The 18,294-nt window shown below is 47.0% G+C and overlaps 2 protein-coding genes across 6 annotated transcripts; one reads left to right on the top strand and one right to left on the bottom strand.

The window, feature by feature from the left end:
- Nucleotides 1-34: 34 nt before the first annotated feature.
- LOC129174134 (melanoma receptor tyrosine-protein kinase-like) lies at nt 35-11,742 on the bottom strand. Of its 5 annotated transcripts, XM_054765768.1 has the most exons (28): nt 11,519-11,742; nt 10,466-10,685; nt 6,654-6,805; nt 6,374-6,581; nt 6,158-6,292; nt 6,020-6,088; nt 5,281-5,399; nt 5,061-5,202; nt 4,872-4,985; nt 4,682-4,808; nt 4,494-4,567; nt 4,345-4,435; nt 4,069-4,268; nt 3,855-3,987; nt 3,699-3,789; nt 3,463-3,620; nt 3,357-3,389; nt 3,129-3,273; nt 2,937-3,059; nt 2,752-2,850; nt 2,499-2,684; nt 2,270-2,425; nt 1,823-1,898; nt 1,604-1,750; nt 1,429-1,526; nt 1,211-1,354; nt 1,040-1,133; nt 35-976 (listed from the first exon to the last, which is right to left on the bottom strand). In XM_054765768.1, exons 2-28 carry the CDS (start codon nt 10,560-10,562, stop codon nt 639-641), a joined length of 3,549 nt encoding a protein of 1,182 aa, XP_054621743.1. In that variant the 5' UTR covers nt 10,563-10,685; nt 11,519-11,742; the 3' UTR covers nt 35-638. The 5 variants fall into 5 exon arrangements, 4 of the variants coding, with proteins under 4 accessions (XP_054621743.1, XP_054621742.1, XP_054621744.1 ...); XM_054765767.1 differs by lacking the exon at nt 11,519-11,742 and having other exon boundaries at nt 10,466-10,743; XM_054765769.1 differs by lacking the exon at nt 11,519-11,742 and having other exon boundaries at nt 1,040-1,130; nt 10,466-10,742.
- Nucleotides 11,743-12,330: 588 nt separating this feature from the next.
- LOC129174140 (tomoregulin-1-like) lies at nt 12,331-18,219 on the top strand. The gene is made up of 10 exons (XM_054765787.1): nt 12,331-12,950; nt 14,850-14,959; nt 15,051-15,180; nt 15,262-15,288; nt 16,011-16,101; nt 16,175-16,323; nt 16,520-16,567; nt 16,639-16,759; nt 16,841-17,002; nt 17,275-18,219. Exons 1-10 carry the CDS (start codon nt 12,707-12,709, stop codon nt 17,357-17,359), a joined length of 1,167 nt encoding a protein of 388 aa, XP_054621762.1. The 5' UTR covers nt 12,331-12,706; the 3' UTR covers nt 17,360-18,219.
- Nucleotides 18,220-18,294: the final 75 nt, after the last annotated feature.

Genomic DNA, 18,294 nt, shown 5'->3' with positions numbered 1-18,294 from the left:
TAGCTTTTCAAATTAATACCACAGTGATTCAAACCAAGAGAAGAACAATTTATTTCTTATGAAAATAATTGACATTAACTACTACATTAACTTGTCTTGTTTGATGGGAAGTGTTATTCAATTTAATGAACCTCTCGAATAAAACAATTCTTGTAATGTTGTTTGTTAACTTATCTTGTAGCGCCACCCAGTGGACTAATGCACTGTTACGTCTAACTACCACAGTTGAAACAACACGCTTCAGAAATTTGACTTTTAATTAATAAGAAAAACAAGTATTGTGCTTCTTTCAAAGTGGCTCCACAAACATTTCACATAAATTAAAGCTAAAAAAAAAAAAAGCTACAGGCTAAAGCTACATACATTAAAATGTCAACATCAGTGATGTCGAGCAGTGTTTGGCTCATTGTGGTCAACATTCATACATCAACAACACAAGAACAACTAGCAAAAACATTTTAAGTGCACAGTGGTCAACAAAATAAGTGGGAACTCGCTAATTATATGACTGAATTCATGCACCAGAAAAGACTTGGAAGATTCAAGTCTGTTTTTGTTGCTGTAGGACACTCAACCAGCTACTGTACTGTAAAATCAGATCAAGTGTCAATATTGTCACATTGGGGGTGTAGTGCCCCCTAGCAAACAGAGGTCTGCATTGCACCAGCCAGGCCCAGGTATTCGTGGTTCTCAGCAGCCGGGAGGAACGGACCTCTGGTGCCCATGTTAGAGGGCGTGGCCCGGGGAAGGAAGTCAGCCTGGTAGTCTGGGTTGTCGAGGCTGGCAATGCGGGGCAGCGAGCTTTGCGCTGTGTTTAAGTACTCAGGTCCCTCCTCGACTCCGTGGCCGATTTTTCTATCTTCTGGTAGGAAGGGTAACGACGCAGCGCCCCACACTGGACTCAGATCTTCGTAGTTGGGATTGTGGACCTCTGAGGGCCTGCTGCTGGGCCCGCTCTCATCCTGGTTCATGTACTCTGCAAGCAAACATTGCTGAGCCATGTTCTGGACTTTGTGAAGTGCTGTACGTGTGTTTTTACCGTGGACGCTGAGGTCTTCTTTGTCAGCTGTGTTGCCGGTCGGGTCGCTGATGTAACGCATGGCAATGCTGTTTGTGCGCACAGGATGAGCCTGCTGACACACAAAAGGCGTGTGGCATGCAAATGGGTCACAGCTCATCGAGATGCATCATTTAAAATAATGGTGCATACCGCGGCGCTGCATGGGTGGTCGCTACGGTTACTGGAGACTTTGTAAGGCAACAGGTACTCCTCGGCATCCACCACATCATCTGTGTCGTCCGAGCTCAGCAGGCGGGAGTAGAACCTGCTGTCGGACGGGCTGGGCGGGTCACACTGACAAAGAAAGGAAGAGAGAGATTAAAAGGAGAGATTAAAAGTCACCTAAGAATAGTATAGCGCTAACCTACCTGCAGGACCAGGTACCTGGAGGGATCCCGCGCCATCTTGGAAAACTCCACGATGAGTTCCCTGAACTTGGGTCTACTGGACGGGTCGATCATCCAACCTGCGGACACAGAAGTTGCTCTTTAGTGGGCCCGCCCCCTCTGCCTAGCGAGTGTCCGCCATCCCATCCCTGCTTACACTTGACCATCAGCATGTAGACGTCGATGGTGCAGATGGGCGGCTGCGGCAAGCGCTCGCCTCGCTCCAGAACCGACGCCACCTCGCTGGCTGGGATGCCATCGTACGGTTTGGAACCAAACGTCATCAACTCCCACACAGTCACACCTGGAGGGAGATCGGAGGGTTTGATTGACAGATGGGTGAAGTCAGGTAGGGGAAGGGCGTATCTTGACCTACCGTAACTCCAAACATCACTCTGGTGTGTGTAGGTCCACTGCAGGATGGACTCCAGTGCCATCCACTTGATAGGAACCTGAGGAGAAGCCGTTGAGTCGCTATTGTCGATGTATGTTCAAGATTCAAGATTCAAGAGAGTTTTATTGTCATGTGCATGGTAAAACAGCAGTTATACCATGCAATGAAAATCTTATTCTGTTCATTCTCCCAAGGAAAAGAAAGAAAAACACAAGAAAGAATAAGAACATAAGAAACATAAACACATATACATAAATACCAAGAAATTAAGCAACAACAGAAGAGACATTAATGCAAGTAAATAATACAAATAAATAAATAAATAAATAAAGTGCTATGAGTGTGTGTTGCGTGTGGCGTGTCTGAGTGCTTCATTGAGAAGCACTCAGACACGCTTAGCATCACAGCGAAATACACAAGCACACACACCTTTCCTCCGTCAGAGTGGTATTCCTTCTCGTCGGCCGTGAGAAGTTTGGCAAGGCCAAAGTCCGTGATCTTGACGTGATTGGGAGTTTTTACCAGGACGTTTCTCGCTGCCAGATCTCTATGCACCAGGTGGCGCTCCTCCAGGTAGCTCATCCCCTGCACAGGTCAACAGTCAAGCCGCTACTTTGTTTCTCTAGAATCCAGTGGACTTTGTCCTCGCAGTACTCACCTTGGCAATCTGGACGCACCAGTTGAGCAGCCACTGAGCACCCACGTTCTCTTGGTGGTGTCTCACGTAGTCCAGCAGGCAGCCGTATGCCATCAGCTGAGTTATCAGCTGCACGGACGACGTCAGGCAGATCCCCAGCAGGCGGCACACATGAGGGTGGTCCACGCTCGCCATCACGTACGCCTCCTGCAAAAACAGCATGGTCATGCGACTGGCTGAGCTCCAACAGCGGGCGAAGACGAAGGTGGCTTACGTCCAGGATTTCTTTGTTGGCTTTGGGTGACGTTGCCTCTCTGAGTACTTTGATGGCGACCGGGATTTTCACATTCTCGCCATCAGGGATCCACAAACCCTAAAACAACAGGACATTCTCTCATGGGCTGCGCACTCAAGTGTACATCAGATTCACTGGAAAAAGCTTCTGAAAAAGTCCCTCACTTTGTACACGGTCCCAAAAGCGCCAGAGCCGAGAACCCTAATCTTCTTCAGCTCCGTCTCTTTCAGCATCCTCAGCAGCGCCTGGTTGGGAGCCTGGCCACTGGGGGTCAGCGGCTCCACCAGCTGCACACACACACGCATCATTTTATAGTACTGCCACCAGGGAGAGACAAAGGTCAGTAAGCTCCCTACCTCTCTCTCCTGCAGGAGGCGCCGCAACGTCCTTTTCCTCTTGATTTGCCGTCGCCTGAGCAACACAGAGACCACCAACGACAGGAGGACGATAACCAAGAGCCCGCTGACCACGCCCACCGCGAGTGTGGAGTGTGAGGAAGCCCTGAGGACGCAAAAAGCAAACACAACTTAATGTTGTTCGGACATGTTGACTTGCTACAAGACACAATGGAGTCATCACACTACCCTGAGCATCCCGACAGTCCAGGACCTGTGCACCTACACAACAAGCACACAAGTTACATCTCAAGTCGCTACAAGTCATCTATTTGTGCGTTTAATGTGTCCCCACCCCTCGGTGCAGTTCTGGTGACATGACTGGCACTGGCCGGCACTGTCAGCGTATTTCCAGATCATTATGTCGCCGTCGCCCATCACGCCATGAGGGCATCGTGGCACGCAGTGGGGACCATCTTTGAAGCGGGCGCACTGGGAACACTGGTCGGGACCCTGCAGGCGACAGAGGATGGACGGAAGAGTCAAGGCTAGAACGCCCATAGCAATATTAACAAAATGTAAAAATCTGACCGTGCCATAGCAGGTTGGCCTCCCTTTCATCACGAGACACTCAGCATGACATTCCACACAGCTCCTGTTCACCTCCACCTCCCTGGGCTCCCTACACACACATAGCATGTCAGCATATCTGTGTTTGATTGACAGCAGCAGGGGGCGTGTCCTTACCCATGCAGCAGGTTGCACGAGGCCACACAGCGCCCCCTGCGGTCAAAGTGTAGGCAGGAGACACACATGGCTGGCCCCGGGCCCCAGCAGCCTTGATCTGTACACTGCACGTCACAGGTGTGGTTCTGTTGTTCTGCATGGAGACCAGAAAAAGGTTCTGAGATTGTGGTCACTGAGTGGTCACTGACGATGACGACGACATCCTTAAACGCACGGCAGAGTTGGGACGACGCCACGTTTCTCACTGTGATGATTTGGTCTGACGATCTGAAGAGGCGGGCCCACTGGTCATTGCGAGTGTAGCACAGCTGAGGGTTGTCCTTCAGGGCCACTCTTCCAGCGCTGACCTCCTTCAGGGAGCGCAGACCCAACCAGTGTAGATTCTGGACCCTCACCACAGCCAGGCTGTGTTGTCTGAGTCGGCGCAATTTTGCTATGAAATATGTTGGCCACATGGGGGCAGCACAGTCCTATTGGGAAGGCGACTTACGCTCGTGTGGTTCTTCCTCGGATGATCTCCAGGTTCTCAAACACGGACAGAGATGTCATGTTCTTGGGCCAGGATTGGATCAGCAGGAATCCTGGAAGACTCACAGATTTAGGACCAAAACAAACAAAGAAGTTCATCTTTCGACCTACCTGTGATTTCCTTTACAGTTCGGAAGTATTCCAGCTTGGCCGGGTCCATGGGCGGGATCTTATAGTGAGCATCGCTGCAGGAACCAATCAGAGAAACATTTCAAGCATGAAATGAGCATGAGGGATGATGCAAGCTAATCCCAGTTAGCACTTTAACTAGTGCTAACTTCTTGCTATTGTGGACTGACCCAGTGAAGGAGGTCTCAATGAAGAAGATGTCGCCATTGATCTTGGTGCAGTTTCGGAACAACTCAATATTGGAGGCGTTGATGGCGATGGCGTTCACAAGAGTCCCCACACCGACGCCATCACACGCTGGAAGAGACAACAAGAACGTCACTCTGTTTTGTCATGGTGGACGTGTGGGGGCCGAGCTACCTTTTGGACACGGTCCCTCGCAGGTTCGACAGCGCTGCACGCCGTTGTCATCCACTTCGTACATGCCTGCGCCGCACGTGCGCACGCAGGAGCCTCCGGTCACCACGTAGTTGTCTGCACAAACACACACGCCAGCATGTGCGAAGCTGCACATGCGCATACATTTATGTATCCATAGATGTGTCTTACGTGGGCAGGACTTGACACAGGTGGCGCCGTAGGTGAACTTGGCGTTAGGATTGTTGATGACTTGGTGTGTTTTCAGGTCGTAGAGCTTCTCAGGAGGACACGCGTCTTTGCAGGTGCCGTCGTCATTGAACAGCCGACACGCCTGAAAGGACATCGGGTGTCATGGTCAGACGCACCACAAGAGGGCGGGCACGCTCACATTTGAGTCCGGTTCACTGACCAGACAGTCGGTGGCCCGCGGGCCGTTGCAGCCTGCTGCACAGTGCTCGTTACAACAGTCGCTGGGTTTGGGACCGCGACACCTCCGGCTGCACTGCTCAGCACACTGCGACTTGGTGACTAGAGGGAGAGACACGCCATTACAGGTCATGGTGTATCACTGCATGTCATGAGAGCCATGTTTACTGTAATTCTAGCTGGGGCATTTATTTACCTAAAGCACAAAGAGGACTTGGCATTAACTGGAATTAAAGAGGAGCTATTTTTGAAAGGTAAAAATTGATTATATATAACAAGTTAACTTTTTAACTGTAATAATGATGTGGAGTGCATGACAAAGTGGGATGGAAAAATTTAGCTCTCTTTGACCGCACAGTCATTTATCAACCAATATATTGCACAACGCAGTGGCAATAGAACCAATGTTGTAATAACAGTGCTCTGCCAGCATAGCACTGATGTTCTAATTGCAAGCAACAGTACAGCAAGTGTAATACACATGACACATGACAAGAGTAGCAACATTTTAAAGCGCATACAGAGCTAGATCACGATGTTGGATGCTGACCACTAATGATACTTCAAATCTTAATAACAACTATAGCAGGAGGTTGCCTACAGCCGCAGATGTTAAAGCTTTCTGACTGGCGCTAATTAGAAACCTACAGGGCTGTTGGAAACCCCATTGGTTGATTGAATAGAGACGTTCATTTGAAAAGACGTGTTGTGAGTGTGTTTACATTTCTGGCAGTGTTCCGGTCCGGCCGCCCAACACGACCCGTTGACACATGACGGATGGCAGGGATCACCTGGACAAAAACACTTGTCAAAAAAAGAAGGCAGCTTTTTATGTAAAGGAAAACAACAACATGACATACAGTTGCGTGCAAAGTCATCCATCTTTAAAACCAATCTGGGATTGCTGCTTTTGTCCAGGACGTCCCACCACTGGATGGTGTCCATGTTGCACAGCAAATGATTGTGGGTCATCTTAACTCCTCCTCTAAGAATCTCTGATCATGACGGACACAGAACATGAGGTGTTATTTGCACTGTCTGCAGCAAAGGTAATTAGAACCCTTCAGGTGCAGTACCGGTCAGGCTGCTGAGCTGAAGCTGTCTGAGGCCACCAGTGAAGTTGAGCGTGGAGGACGAGTAGTTCCTGTGGTAGTTGGACATGACCAGCAGGGCATACTGACTCTCGTAGAGGTTCTGACCTCGGATCAGCCTCAAGTTGACCAGCGGGACTATCGGTGCTTCGTTAATGGCGACCAGCACATAGCCGCCGACTTCCTCGATGGACTGTAGGCAAACATGATGGAGGAAAACGTTCAAGCGTTGCTGAATTTGTGGATTTGTGATGCTGACGCCCACCTGGAGGAAAGAGAGGTCGTGTTGCTGCAGAGTGTGCGTGATCTCCAGGTTGTCCAGGACCACCGAGCAGTTGGCGTACATCCTCACCATGTTGTCATAGTGGTTTTCAGGAGTGCCCAGCAAGGTCAGCTGGTTGCTCGTCCCTTGGCACACTAACAGAGACAGAGAGAGTATGTAATTCCTTTGTTGGCCACAGAAGGGAGCGCTTACACAGGAATCAACATGTTGACTTTATTTGTCTTCACATATAGTCGAATTTGTTTTATTTCTAGTTGAGCCGTTCCTGGTGGTTATCTTTAAGATGGCTGACAGGCATGGAGCGTTCCAGAGTGTGTGAAGCAGTGTTTTGTTGTGAGAAAAGGAGACAAGGAAGTTGTTAGTCTGTGACGGGGTGAACGCGTGAGGAATGAAGCCTTTCAGGCTCCGTCTGTTAGTGCGCTTGCTCGCTTCCTGGAAAACAACAAGAAGTCAAAGTGCGACACAACAGCGTCCCCGTGAGGCCGTAACTTTTGCTTGTAATTGAGGGACAAAGCATGACCGGCACTAGTCAGAGGAGACAAGCTGAGCCTCTGTCGTCTCACTGACTCAGTTGAGAAACATGGAATGTTCTAGACAAACACTGTGTGTGTGTGTGTGTCACAGTCAGCAGGTCATCCACCTCCATCACAGGTTTCACGCCATCAAAGCCACGCCCCCTCGACCTCACACTGGCAACGAACCTCGGATGTCCCGTAATCAAGATGTTTGTGTAGAAAAAGTGGATACAATGTCCCAGTGAATGTTTGTTTGGAATTGACCTTTTGACCTTCTGTCAAGGTTTGACAAACACACAAAAACACGCAAACACACACACACACACACATGGACACAGTAAAAGTATAGTTCATTGCAAGCCTCATGGCTAATGCTAAATGCTAACACATGACTTTTGCCCACAATGCGACAAATGAGAGAAGTGGGGCGGGAGGCTACGCCCCCAACTGGCCATGACAACATGTCTTTCAGGACTGGAAGGGCAATGTGTTTGTGTGTGTGTGTGTGTGTGTGTGTGTTCAATTAGCCCTAATGAGTTAGCTGCTGTTGTCAACACTTGCACACAATAACGGACAGTCATCTTGTCAACACTCTTTTCCAGTTGTCATCATTTACCAACAAATCACACAATACTAATCAGATGCAACTGTGATAGCGGGCCCTAGTGGTCAAAGCGTGTCACTGAACATGTGACTGACGATGTTTATTTGACCGGGTCAACATGTGAGGGTGGGCGTCGTCAGCTTCACGCCAAAATCCATCTTGGTAAAAGTCAAAAAGCGAGGCGGCGTCCGAGGGCAACCTTCACATGCACGTTTGTCATCTTCTGAGCGGGCGAAATGTCCAACGTATTGGCTGAATTCCTGAACACCGCCTTTCACACAGCAAATAAAATGTGGCCAACCTCCTGTTTAGTGACATAGTGACCAAACTGTGTCACTGCAGGGATGACTTCTAACTTTGGTCCCACCCACCTATTGTGTTTCACCTTGCCTGTGGCCAAAATGATTCACGGCTCATTTAATTTGAAGCGCTTTTATTGACTTTCATTGACGCTTTGTTTTCATGTGCACTTAGAACCAAGTCAGGGGTCAGACAGACAAAATGTGCTGCAGGATCCACAACAAGAACACAGCGGCCTTGTGCGCTAATCTCTCTCTCTCGCTCTCTCTTTCACACACACACACACGCTGCAGGAATGTCTCAGCCAGTTGACAGCCGCCCTGCTGAAAACACTTAGCAGCTTCATTCCCACCAAAACACACACTTGTTATGCGCTCCTTAAGCATGAGCAAACAACTCCAGTTCACACTACATTACCCACAAGTCCCAAGTGTGCATGCAGTGAGCTAACCAAGCTAGTGCCATGTGACATGATTAAACGACACACTTTGTTCACTTTCGCAACTTCTGGCCAGTTTGAACACGTCCGACTGCTTTTGCAAGCCTCACACACACGCCGACACTGCCTGAACATGTCGGCGTGCGCGCACGTACCGTACGTGTGCACGTGCGTGTGAGAGTCGTCTCGCAGGCATCTCGCCAAGCGTCGTCGTAGCGTATTGGTGTGCCGACGTTCCGCGTCGCCACTGAGGCCATGCCGGACGCCATTGTGCCGCGCCGCACCCCGCTTCCTGCGTGACCTCGTGTGAAAGTTTGGAACTGACGTCACTGACCTTTGACCCCGTGAGCCAGCAGGTTGAACATGTTTGTACTCAGCCTGTTTAATCCCGCCAGCACGGTGTGACCTTCAACATTCCCCACATTCCAGTGCTGACAATCCCGCAGGGTGCACGGCTACTGCTAGTCGCTCACCTGCCAGGCTAACACACACATGCACGACTTCCAAGCCGCCATCCTGCAGAGTTCACGTCCAACCTCTGGGACCGTTGTGAAGATTCCTTTCAAAGATGCATGCAAGCTTCTCAAGGACCATTCTCATCTAAAACACAGGTGTCACAGTCACAGCAAGACAGCGCTGTTGTGCAGGTATTATTCTCCACATGTTGTGAGAAAATCACTCCAGACCACACGTGTGTGTCTTTAAAAATGTTAATTTTCCAAAGCAATTTTGCAAGTTGTCCACATGTAAATTGAGATTTCTGGTCAACTCCAGCAAGAGCGGAAGTTACAGGGAGCTTGCACGCACGGGCATGCCGTCATGTTACCTCCCAGTCTATGTATAGACGAGCACCAGCCATGTTTTTTCTATACCACTGGTCCTCACCCTGGACTGGTCGCCAGCCAATCACATGGCACATTCACACCTAGATCAGGGGTGCCACATCCACACCTTAGCTTATTGTTACAGGTAACAAAGCAAGTTAGTGTAATATCTAATAATACATTGTTTGTATGTATAGTACTTTATTAATCCCACAGCAGGGAAATTCACTTTTAAAGTATGTTTAAAGAATGAATTAGGTTTATTTTTAGAATGTGCAGAGGGCCAATGGGAAAAACAAGCTTGGGGCCAAAATTGGCCCCTTGGCTGCACTTTGGACACCCCGGTTTTCGAGTTTCTAACATGCATTCATGCTTGATTTTAACCATGAAATACACAAAAATGTGCATCTAATATGTCACTATATTGAGAAACGGAGGCATCAGGATGCAGCTGATGCCATTTTTTCAAGCTTCTCATTGGCCACAGGAGTTTGCACTTCTTTCCAGTGCATGCGTGGATTTTTCTAGGGTATTCCTGCATCCTCTCAGGTCGTAACAAGCTTGCAACCACGTGTTGAAAAGATGAGCAGAAGCATGCGTCCATCCATCCATTCAGTCATTCATTCATTTCAGGGGCACGGCTGAGCTGGAGCCTATCCCAGCTGACTCACATGCAGTCACTGAGAACTATCAGCAACGCCTAAATGCAGCAATTATTGCAGTCATGAATAACAAAATAATGCAGCAAGACGTTACAAGCAAATGTTTTTGTTAGCAAATAATAATTACTAAAGGTTGGCAGAGATACACATACAGATACATGAAACCATCCACCCTGCGATAAACGCTTCTTGATTAACACATGAGGTTCTCATTGAAATGTTATATTAGTTCATATCTTTTTATCAATATTGTTCCATGTACTAGATGACGTCAATCAATAATTTCATGACGTAATGTAACATAGTAATGATACAATTAAGCACTGTCTTTGACATTAAACAGTCAAAGTGTTTGCCCCCATTGGCTCAACACTGCCACGTGACGTATGGAAAGTAAACGCTGTTAAACTTAGTAATGGTGCAGCGGCGCATTGGAGCGCCTGGCCGTACCTCTCCTGTCGGTTGGGGTGCAGCAGCAGCGGTCAAACGTCAGCAGAAGAAGAAGGAAAAAAAGAAGAAAAAGGTAGTCCACCGCACCTCCGCACATCTTCACGTCCAGACTCGTCTTCTTCGTCTTATTCGGGTGGAAGACAAACAACGTGGACCACCTTCATGTACTTCCACATGGGCCACCACAAGCAACATGGACCTGCGTGGACGTGGAGCCTTCCTGTTTAACAATAACAACAATGTGACAACCTGAACGAGCTGCACCGTGCGCTCTCACATACGCACACGTTCTTGCATACACACCCTCCTCCCGCCCTCTCTTTCCCACAGTAAGACTAGTTTGATTGACGTCTGGCTTACACAAGTGATTTAACACATTAACACAGTTTATTACGCATTAAGAGCTGCCAGTTAGAATGGAAACCATAAAGCGCAAACTCTACCTATAATAAACCTGTTTTACACTACACCGAGTCAAACACTCGCAAGGAACTCAGTACATCGTGACAGCCTAATGCATTTGCGCTTTTACAGGAGTACTTCGCCCAAGTGCTTTTTGACCCTGAAAGGCCACCATAACGAGAGCATTCTGGACCGGAATTATTAGCCAAGTTTGCTAGCTGGCAATCGAGTTAAGCTATAGTTTATAGCGAATTAGCGACACAATTTAGAGATAAAATGAACAATTTTAAACACGTGTCTAAAATAGACAAAATGCACCACTTGTTTGTCATAAAACTATGCTTCCCTTTTTGATTGACTACAAATGAGTTTTTTATCCTTTTTGCCACTAAAGCAAAAAAAAAAAACATGTTTAACCCTAACTTCCTCACTGACTGCTGTCAAATTCAAGTCAAAAGGGAAGCCAACCGAAAAACAGAACAAGAAGTTGTCATCCAGTCCACGTTGAAAACAAACACTTCTTGAGCATTATACGAAAAAAACTCCATCAAATGAAACATGCATTGTTTACAACATCAATTAATCATGAATGCACTTTTCTAAAAAAATCATATATTATGGATAAATCACTTCAGCGTGCATGGGACCAACCTGGCTGGAATATATTCCCAATGAAATGTGAGGAAGACGAGGTGAAGAATGAGGGAGTTGACTAATGAGCCCTGATGGCTTACTAATAGTAAGACTTAACAATAATAAGTCATGTTGAGGATTAATTCAACAGTGTGTTGGATCAATATTCGTAATTAGACGGCAAAATGCCTGTAGGCGTCCACTTAGCGAGAGACGATGTCTGTTGTGTGAAAAGAAACAGAAGAAAATCTTTGCGATCAATAAAGTTACTTTCTTTAAAACCAAACACAACACTCGGAAATCCACCACCTTTCCCACAACTCTTGAGTGTGCGTGATGGCTGACGATTTCAAAGGTCAAGTCGAAACAAATACAGTCCAACTTCCAAATTATTGCAATATAAAACATAAGCCATTATTTACAGTCAATAAACATGCTGATCCATGAAACGAGATGATTGCATTCGTGTGACATACGATGAAGTACAGTGAGCTAGCGCCCTCTGTTGATCTACTTTATCTGACCATGTGGCAGCACTTTGTGTTACTGAAAGGTTTGAAACTTATTTATTGTTAGGGTCTTGCCGATTGATCTTTGGAAATTTGCATTAGCGTCAAATATGAATAAAATGTATTTTATCTACATCATTGATGTATTTAGTATTAAAAACCAATGCATATTTTCTGTGATGAGTAACTAATTATCAATAAAAATGTATAAAGATGTTTATTATTGTGGTTTTGTGTGACGTCTTCAGGGGGACCACCTGGAGAGACGCGACGTAATGACGTCACGTGTCGCGCTCTGGGAATTATGGGAGGGGTCTGACACTGGTCACGTGACCCGGGCCTTTGTTGATGAGGCTCGTTGAAGAAGAAGAAGAGGAGGCGGACAAAAAAGGTCCCAACCGAGCCTATCCCGTGCATCTTCCCCGGCGTATCCTCACTCGGCTTCGGCTTCCATGCTGTTGGTACCCCGCTAAGAAGCGCTCGCTGGATCTTTGAGTCCGCGGCACTCCGCGCTTTCTCCGCGCCGGCTTGAGTGCGAGGCAGCGCGGCTGGGGGATGGAGGCAGAGTCCGGGCTGTGAGGGTCTGTTTTCAGGGGGGCGTCGGAGGCGTGGGGGGTCGCTGCTGCGCTTTGTTGTGTGTCCGCTTTGTGCTCATCCTTCTCAGCCATGAAGCATTGAAAACCCTCGGACATCTTGGATGCTTTGCCCAACATTTTATTTCGGACAAAACCTTTCTTTTTTCTCCTCGTCTGACGTCATCTACCAAATTTCTCCCCCCACTTCTTCTCACCTCCATCACCCTCCTCCCTCCATCATGGCTCCTCTGGCCTCCTCCTGCCTGCTGCTGCTCCTGCTGCTCCTTCCTGCAGCCCAAAGCAGCAACCCTCGTGGGGGAGGATCATCCACTGACTGCGGCCCAGGGAAGAACGCTGAATGCCCAGGTGAGACGTGCGCACCCACGTACACACACACCCACACACACAACCAAGGCCCTTCGTGAGGAGGTCAGAGGTCACCTCCTGTCATCACACATCATCAGTGTTTGTGTTGCCCTGACTACTGCACCTTTGGTCTTCTGTGGTGAGGAGAAGGAATATTGAAGGTCAGGAAAGCTTCTTTCATCCTTTAACTGGACGTTATTTTGGAGCTAATTACAGACTGGAGGAATAGGGCGAGGCACATGTGTGTGTGTGTGTGTGTGCTCGCTCTGGAAAACACACGCTGTGGTCGTCACATGTGCAGTGGGACCTCCGTATGAGGGGCGGAACGATAAAATGGCGGTTTAGTGACGTCCGTGTGACAGCTGGCGGCCTCGTGCTGGACAGCGGTGATGAAGGAGCGAGGAGATGATCACAGAGGAAATGTTCATTCCAGGCTCCTCCCCCTTTAAGGAAGAAGAACATCCAGTCTCGTTCCAGGTCACTGACTCGTCAGCCTCTCCGAGTTCTTGTGACTTGAAATGATGACACATTCTCTTTTGCTTGCTCAGGATGTGAATCTCTTCCTGGTGGCAGTAATGTGACACTCAGGTTTCCACTAATTACAAAGGGGGGCAGGGTCACAACCCCTCTAATTAACACACACACAAGGATGTACAAATGCAAACATTACAGAGATCTCCCATGATCGCTTGGGGTTGTCAGTGGCTGGATTTGCTCATGTGATATTAGCACAAATCTCACATAGTAATTAGCATGGGTGATGGTAGGTTGTTTTACTGGATACTGTATATTTGAATGCAGTCTTCAGGTTCCTTCATCCACCAAAGGAGATGTTCTCATAAGATAAAATAGAAAAGATTTAGTGGAAACATCCCTCATCACAGTCCACCATTTTGGAGGATTGCTGCATAAGCAAGCCCAAGAATTCAACATTGGTGTGGTAATCCATTACCATTGGCACATGCGGAAATTGTCACTCATACCTTTCCAGAAGCAGGTATGGATCAAGAATCGCAAGTCCTTTTGGAGGGTTTCTTCAACAGGCTGGACAAAGCATGCTATGCTCCAGACACCAGTCCACAGGAAACAGGAAACCGTTTTTGGAGAATCCACAGATGTTTTTCTCAGTGTTTATCCAAATTGAGATGACATTTTCAGGGTCAGGCTCTGGTGCCTCTTGGTGTTTACAACACATATGCTACTGAAGCGATAATGTCTGTCGACATTCTCTAGTTGGTGTTGTCATGAAAACAAAGATGCAGTGTTTCCCATACATTGATTTATGTGCATCAGTGTAGTGCTGTGCCACTTCATGGAAATGACCATTGCAATATGTATCTGCGTCCTCTTCTTCTTCCTCTCCTTATTAATTGTGAATTACAACCACTTGAGTTAGTCCCTCCACTTCCGCTATGTAGCCAAGATGGCAAGGATTGAGGGAGGTTCGGGTCTATCGCTGCACACTCACCATTTGGGGCGTTTTGAGTGCAACATCTGGGTACGCTTGTGCACTCAAAGTACTAAGTGTAAGTATGGAAGTGTGCCAATTGAGACAGAGCCTTTGTATACACTTTTTGCATAAGCCACACCTCTTTTCGGTTCTTTTGATGGCAGCATCATAGCATAGCACAACATAGTACTACATTGGGTGGACTCCATTTTTACAGCTAACATTTGGAAAACAGAGAAGAAAAACGTCGTTTTCGTGTGGACAGTGTTAGCGATGGAAGCGAGATCACTCACTACCTCCGGATAAGAGTACAGTCCTCGGCGGGCAAGCTCATGCTCATTCGTCTTTTGGTGTGGTGACGATGGATTTCCTGCCAAAGGAGAGCACAATTAGCGTGACATATTACAGATGAATGAACATCTTTTGTGACTTTAATGTTTTGTTTTCAGACCTGTCCGACAAGAAGAGCGACCTGCGCGTGTGCGACGCAGGCACGTGTCGTTTCGGTGGGACCTGCCGCGACAACGGCGCCGACATCAAGTGCGTCTGTCAGTTCCATGTAAGTCCACCCTTTGTGATGTGCTATCATTCCTTTCCCAGCCAGCGTGTAGCAGCAGTGAGCGTTTAAACATGCGCTGTTTGGTTTCCAGTGCCACAAGAAGTACATCCCTGTCTGTGGCTCCAACGGAGACACGTACCAGAACGAATGCTTTCTGCGGCGGGTGGCGTGCAGGAAACAACGAGCCATCAGCATTGTGTCGGAGGGACCCTGTTACCACGGTAATGCACACAAACCCGCTCTTAAATCAACAAGTTAGCTTGCGTGTTGACGTGATTGTTCGCTTCTGTCTTGTTTGTCAGATGGAGCCTCCGGATCTGGAGATGGAGGTAATCTGTGTGTGTGTGTGTGTGTGTGTGTGTGTGTCACATACAGTCACATGAAAACACGTTACAGATAGATAGATGATAGATACTGTGCGTACTCTATTAATCTCCAATAGAAATTCACATTTCCAGCAGCTCTGCAAGAATGTCATAATAAACTTAATCACTTCATCACAAAATAAAACAACCAAGGCAAGACAGAAGAGATAAGAAAAGAAAAATAAGAAATTAGAATAACTATGGTGTCGTAATTGACTGTAAATTACAACTGTGGCGCCTCCTATGGATTGTGCTGGCATACAAATCATACAGGTATCCTCAATTTTATAATGACTTATTGATAAGCAGTTCAGTGCCCCAGCAAAGACGTTCTGCTTGATGTTGGCCATGTTTTTCAACCAATCTTGCTAAAATTTTATAGACATGTGCTTGTTAGTTTTCGAAAGGTGTTTACCAAATTTTGTGGTCATACAGCTAAAAACTCAAAAGTTGCAGTGGATTCATTGAGCTGTGTGAGAAATTTCATGTCTGTCCGACTTATGAGTTTTAATAACAGAGACACCATGTGGTTTACCGGTCAGAAAAAAAATTGCACGGGCAACACAGTAGGAGTGCATGTTTTCACACATCGGCCTTTTGTGTGCAGGGGTTCAGGAGTAGAGGAGTTAGCTTACAATACTTAAAATACATGTGGATGTTGATGATGACGACTTGTGTGTCTGTAGATGATGAAGGTTCCGGACGCGGTAAAAAAGGATCCAAATGTGGGAACTGCAAGTTTGGTGCCGAGTGTGATGAAGACTCTGAGGACACACTGTAATTGCAAACACACACACACACACACATCAACAGCAACTATAACCACTGACGTGTGTGTGTGTGCACATAGGTGCATGTGTAACATCGTGTGCAACGGTCACAACGACAACCCGGTGTGCGGCAGTGACGGTGTCACTTACGACACGCCGTGTCACGTGCGAGAGGCGTCCTGCCTCAAGCAGCTGAAGATTGACATCAGACACGTGGGACGTTGTCAAGGTAACCAGAGAATCATGTCTCCAAGGTGAAAAAAAACCTATAAAAAAAACCATTCAGGATGGAGGAGGGGAGGCGCAAAGAAGAAAAGGAACTCATGAATAGTGAATGACAACATGACCTCAATATGAACACACACATACCTGGACCACATCTCTGTTTCTTACGTGGTTGTAAAACTCTTCCTCTGTGGTTTTAGATAAAAGCAGGAAGGATGACGGCATGAAGATGAAACCAGATGTTTTTGGTAACATCTTCAATAAGCTCCTTCTCATGATTCCTTCTGTCAGTCAGTCATCAACATCATTTTTCTTTCAGCTGTGCCCAAACCTGGTGAGGGCGAGGGCCTTGTGGAAGTCTCCACTCCCTGTCCTCCCGACCACACCCTGATTTGCATACATGGCCAGTGTGAGATGAGAAACAACCAGGCCACCTGCAGGTAACACTTTAGCTTGTTTTGTACATGTGGTTATTGTGATGACATCCATTACCATGAATACGCTGATGTGAATGCCTGCAGGTGTGAGTCGGCGTACGGTGGCCTGCAGTGTGACGAGCTTCTGGATTTTAACATCCTCTACGTGGTGCCCAGTGGTCAGAAGCTGCACTACGTCCTCATTGCCGCCATCATCGGAGCCGTCCAGATTGCCATCATTGTGGCGGTGGTCATGTGCTTCACCAGGTGCGTACATCGCCTAGTGCTTCCAGATGTTAAAAATCATGATGAAACAGTTTACTGTTCAATTGCATGGGCAAGAGTTGTGACAAAAATAGTTAGTTTGCAAATCAATCACCTGTGTTTGATGGGAGGCTGGTGCAGTCACATGAGGACACCACTACAGGGTGCTCATCCCCCGAAAAATCAACATTATGAATTAAATGACACAAAAAAGAAGCTGTTCACTGTTGGTTTACTGTGCATACTTGACGTGTGCTTCCTATGTTGTCCTGCAGGAGGTGCAACAAGGCCAAGCGTGGACGGAGACAGAAGCAGCATTTGGGACACTTCCCATCGGGAACGTCATCCAGGATGATGTAGCAGATCTTCGCTCCAAAACCTTTTTATCCAATACACTTTTTTGGTACCACACAGACTGACCACTTTTTTATAGCTCCACTTCTGGTGCCTCTTTTTTTTTCCTTTTTGATATATTTTTTTAAACTCCTAAGGGGCCTTATTTTTTTACCTTTTCTTTTGGGATGGGGTCGATTTTGGTTTGCCAGCGAGCGCAGACGACCTCAAACACTGTGGATGTTCCGATTGGTTGATGAACTTCTTTTCTTTGCACGCGAACGCCTCTTAGCTTTTGTTTACATTTTGAAGGAAGCCGCACGTTTTTTTGACCTTACTTTGAAACCTTTGTAGCGCACAGTGACCATTTTAAATGTCTATGCTATTTCTAACTTTATTTAAAAACATATATAAGTCAGGAGCCATCGAGAGAGCAGTTAAACACTCCAAGCGTTCAGCTCTTGAACGCACCATTCACCCACTAGCAGGCCCAAAGTGCTGCGTCTGGGGAACGGGGGGTCGACATTCATCTCAACTTTAGAACCAAAATGCTGTTTTTTCTACTCTTTCCAGCCCTAAGGTCCAAATTGATGTGTACAGTTGCTTTTTACTTTTCACGTGACGCCATTCCGGAAATGGAATCCAATGTGTTCTCTTGGTGTTTCGTCAAGATGGTAATTTAAAAAGATTTTTGATCCACTTTCTTTTTCTTTTTATATTTTATTTGTAATGTTGGTACCAAGTGTCCGTGTTGGTCGTTTCCTTGTGCTAGAAGAAGCAGCCGGCTGAGGCGGTTGTGCAGTAGCTGTTGCATGATGCAGTGAAGTGCTTGTGTAGTAGAATGTTCTAAAATTAAATCACCATGGTAAAAAAAAACAAAAAAAAAACAGCATTGTGTTGCCGTTGTTTGATTCCTCGCAAGAGAGCTTTCTGGTGCAATTGGGGGTTCTTCAAATTCCACC

The sequence above is a fragment of the Dunckerocampus dactyliophorus genome, chromosome 21, assembly GCF_027744805.1.
Source record: "Dunckerocampus dactyliophorus isolate RoL2022-P2 chromosome 21, RoL_Ddac_1.1, whole genome shotgun sequence".
NCBI lineage: Eukaryota > Metazoa > Chordata > Actinopteri > Syngnathiformes > Syngnathidae > Dunckerocampus > Dunckerocampus dactyliophorus.
This window is presented reverse-complemented; position numbering and strand designations above follow the sequence as displayed.

Bases quoted from the DNA above. Each gene is read 5' to 3' on its own strand.
- LOC129174134 (XM_054765768.1), bottom strand. From the start codon at position 10,562: ATGTGCGGAGGTGCGGTGGACTACCTTTTTCTTCTTTTTTTCCTTCTT. The intron at 5,400-6,019 runs GTAAACACACTC...CTCTCCCTCTAG, and splicing joins ACCGGAACACTGCCAGAAAT to TCACCAAGTCGCAGTGTGCT. The intron at 4,436-4,493 runs GTAGGTCGAAAG...TGAGTCTTCCAG, and splicing joins AACTGTAAAGGAAATCACAG to GATTCCTGCTGATCCAATCC.
- LOC129174140 (XM_054765787.1), top strand. From the start codon at position 12,707: ATGCTTTGCCCAACATTTTATTTCGGACAAAACCTTTCTTTTTTCTCC. The intron at 15,181-15,261 runs GTAATGCACACA...CTTGTTTGTCAG, and splicing joins GGAGGGACCCTGTTACCACG to ATGGAGCCTCCGGATCTGGA. The intron at 16,568-16,638 runs GTAACATCTTCA...TTTTTCTTTCAG, and splicing joins GATGAAACCAGATGTTTTTG to CTGTGCCCAAACCTGGTGAG.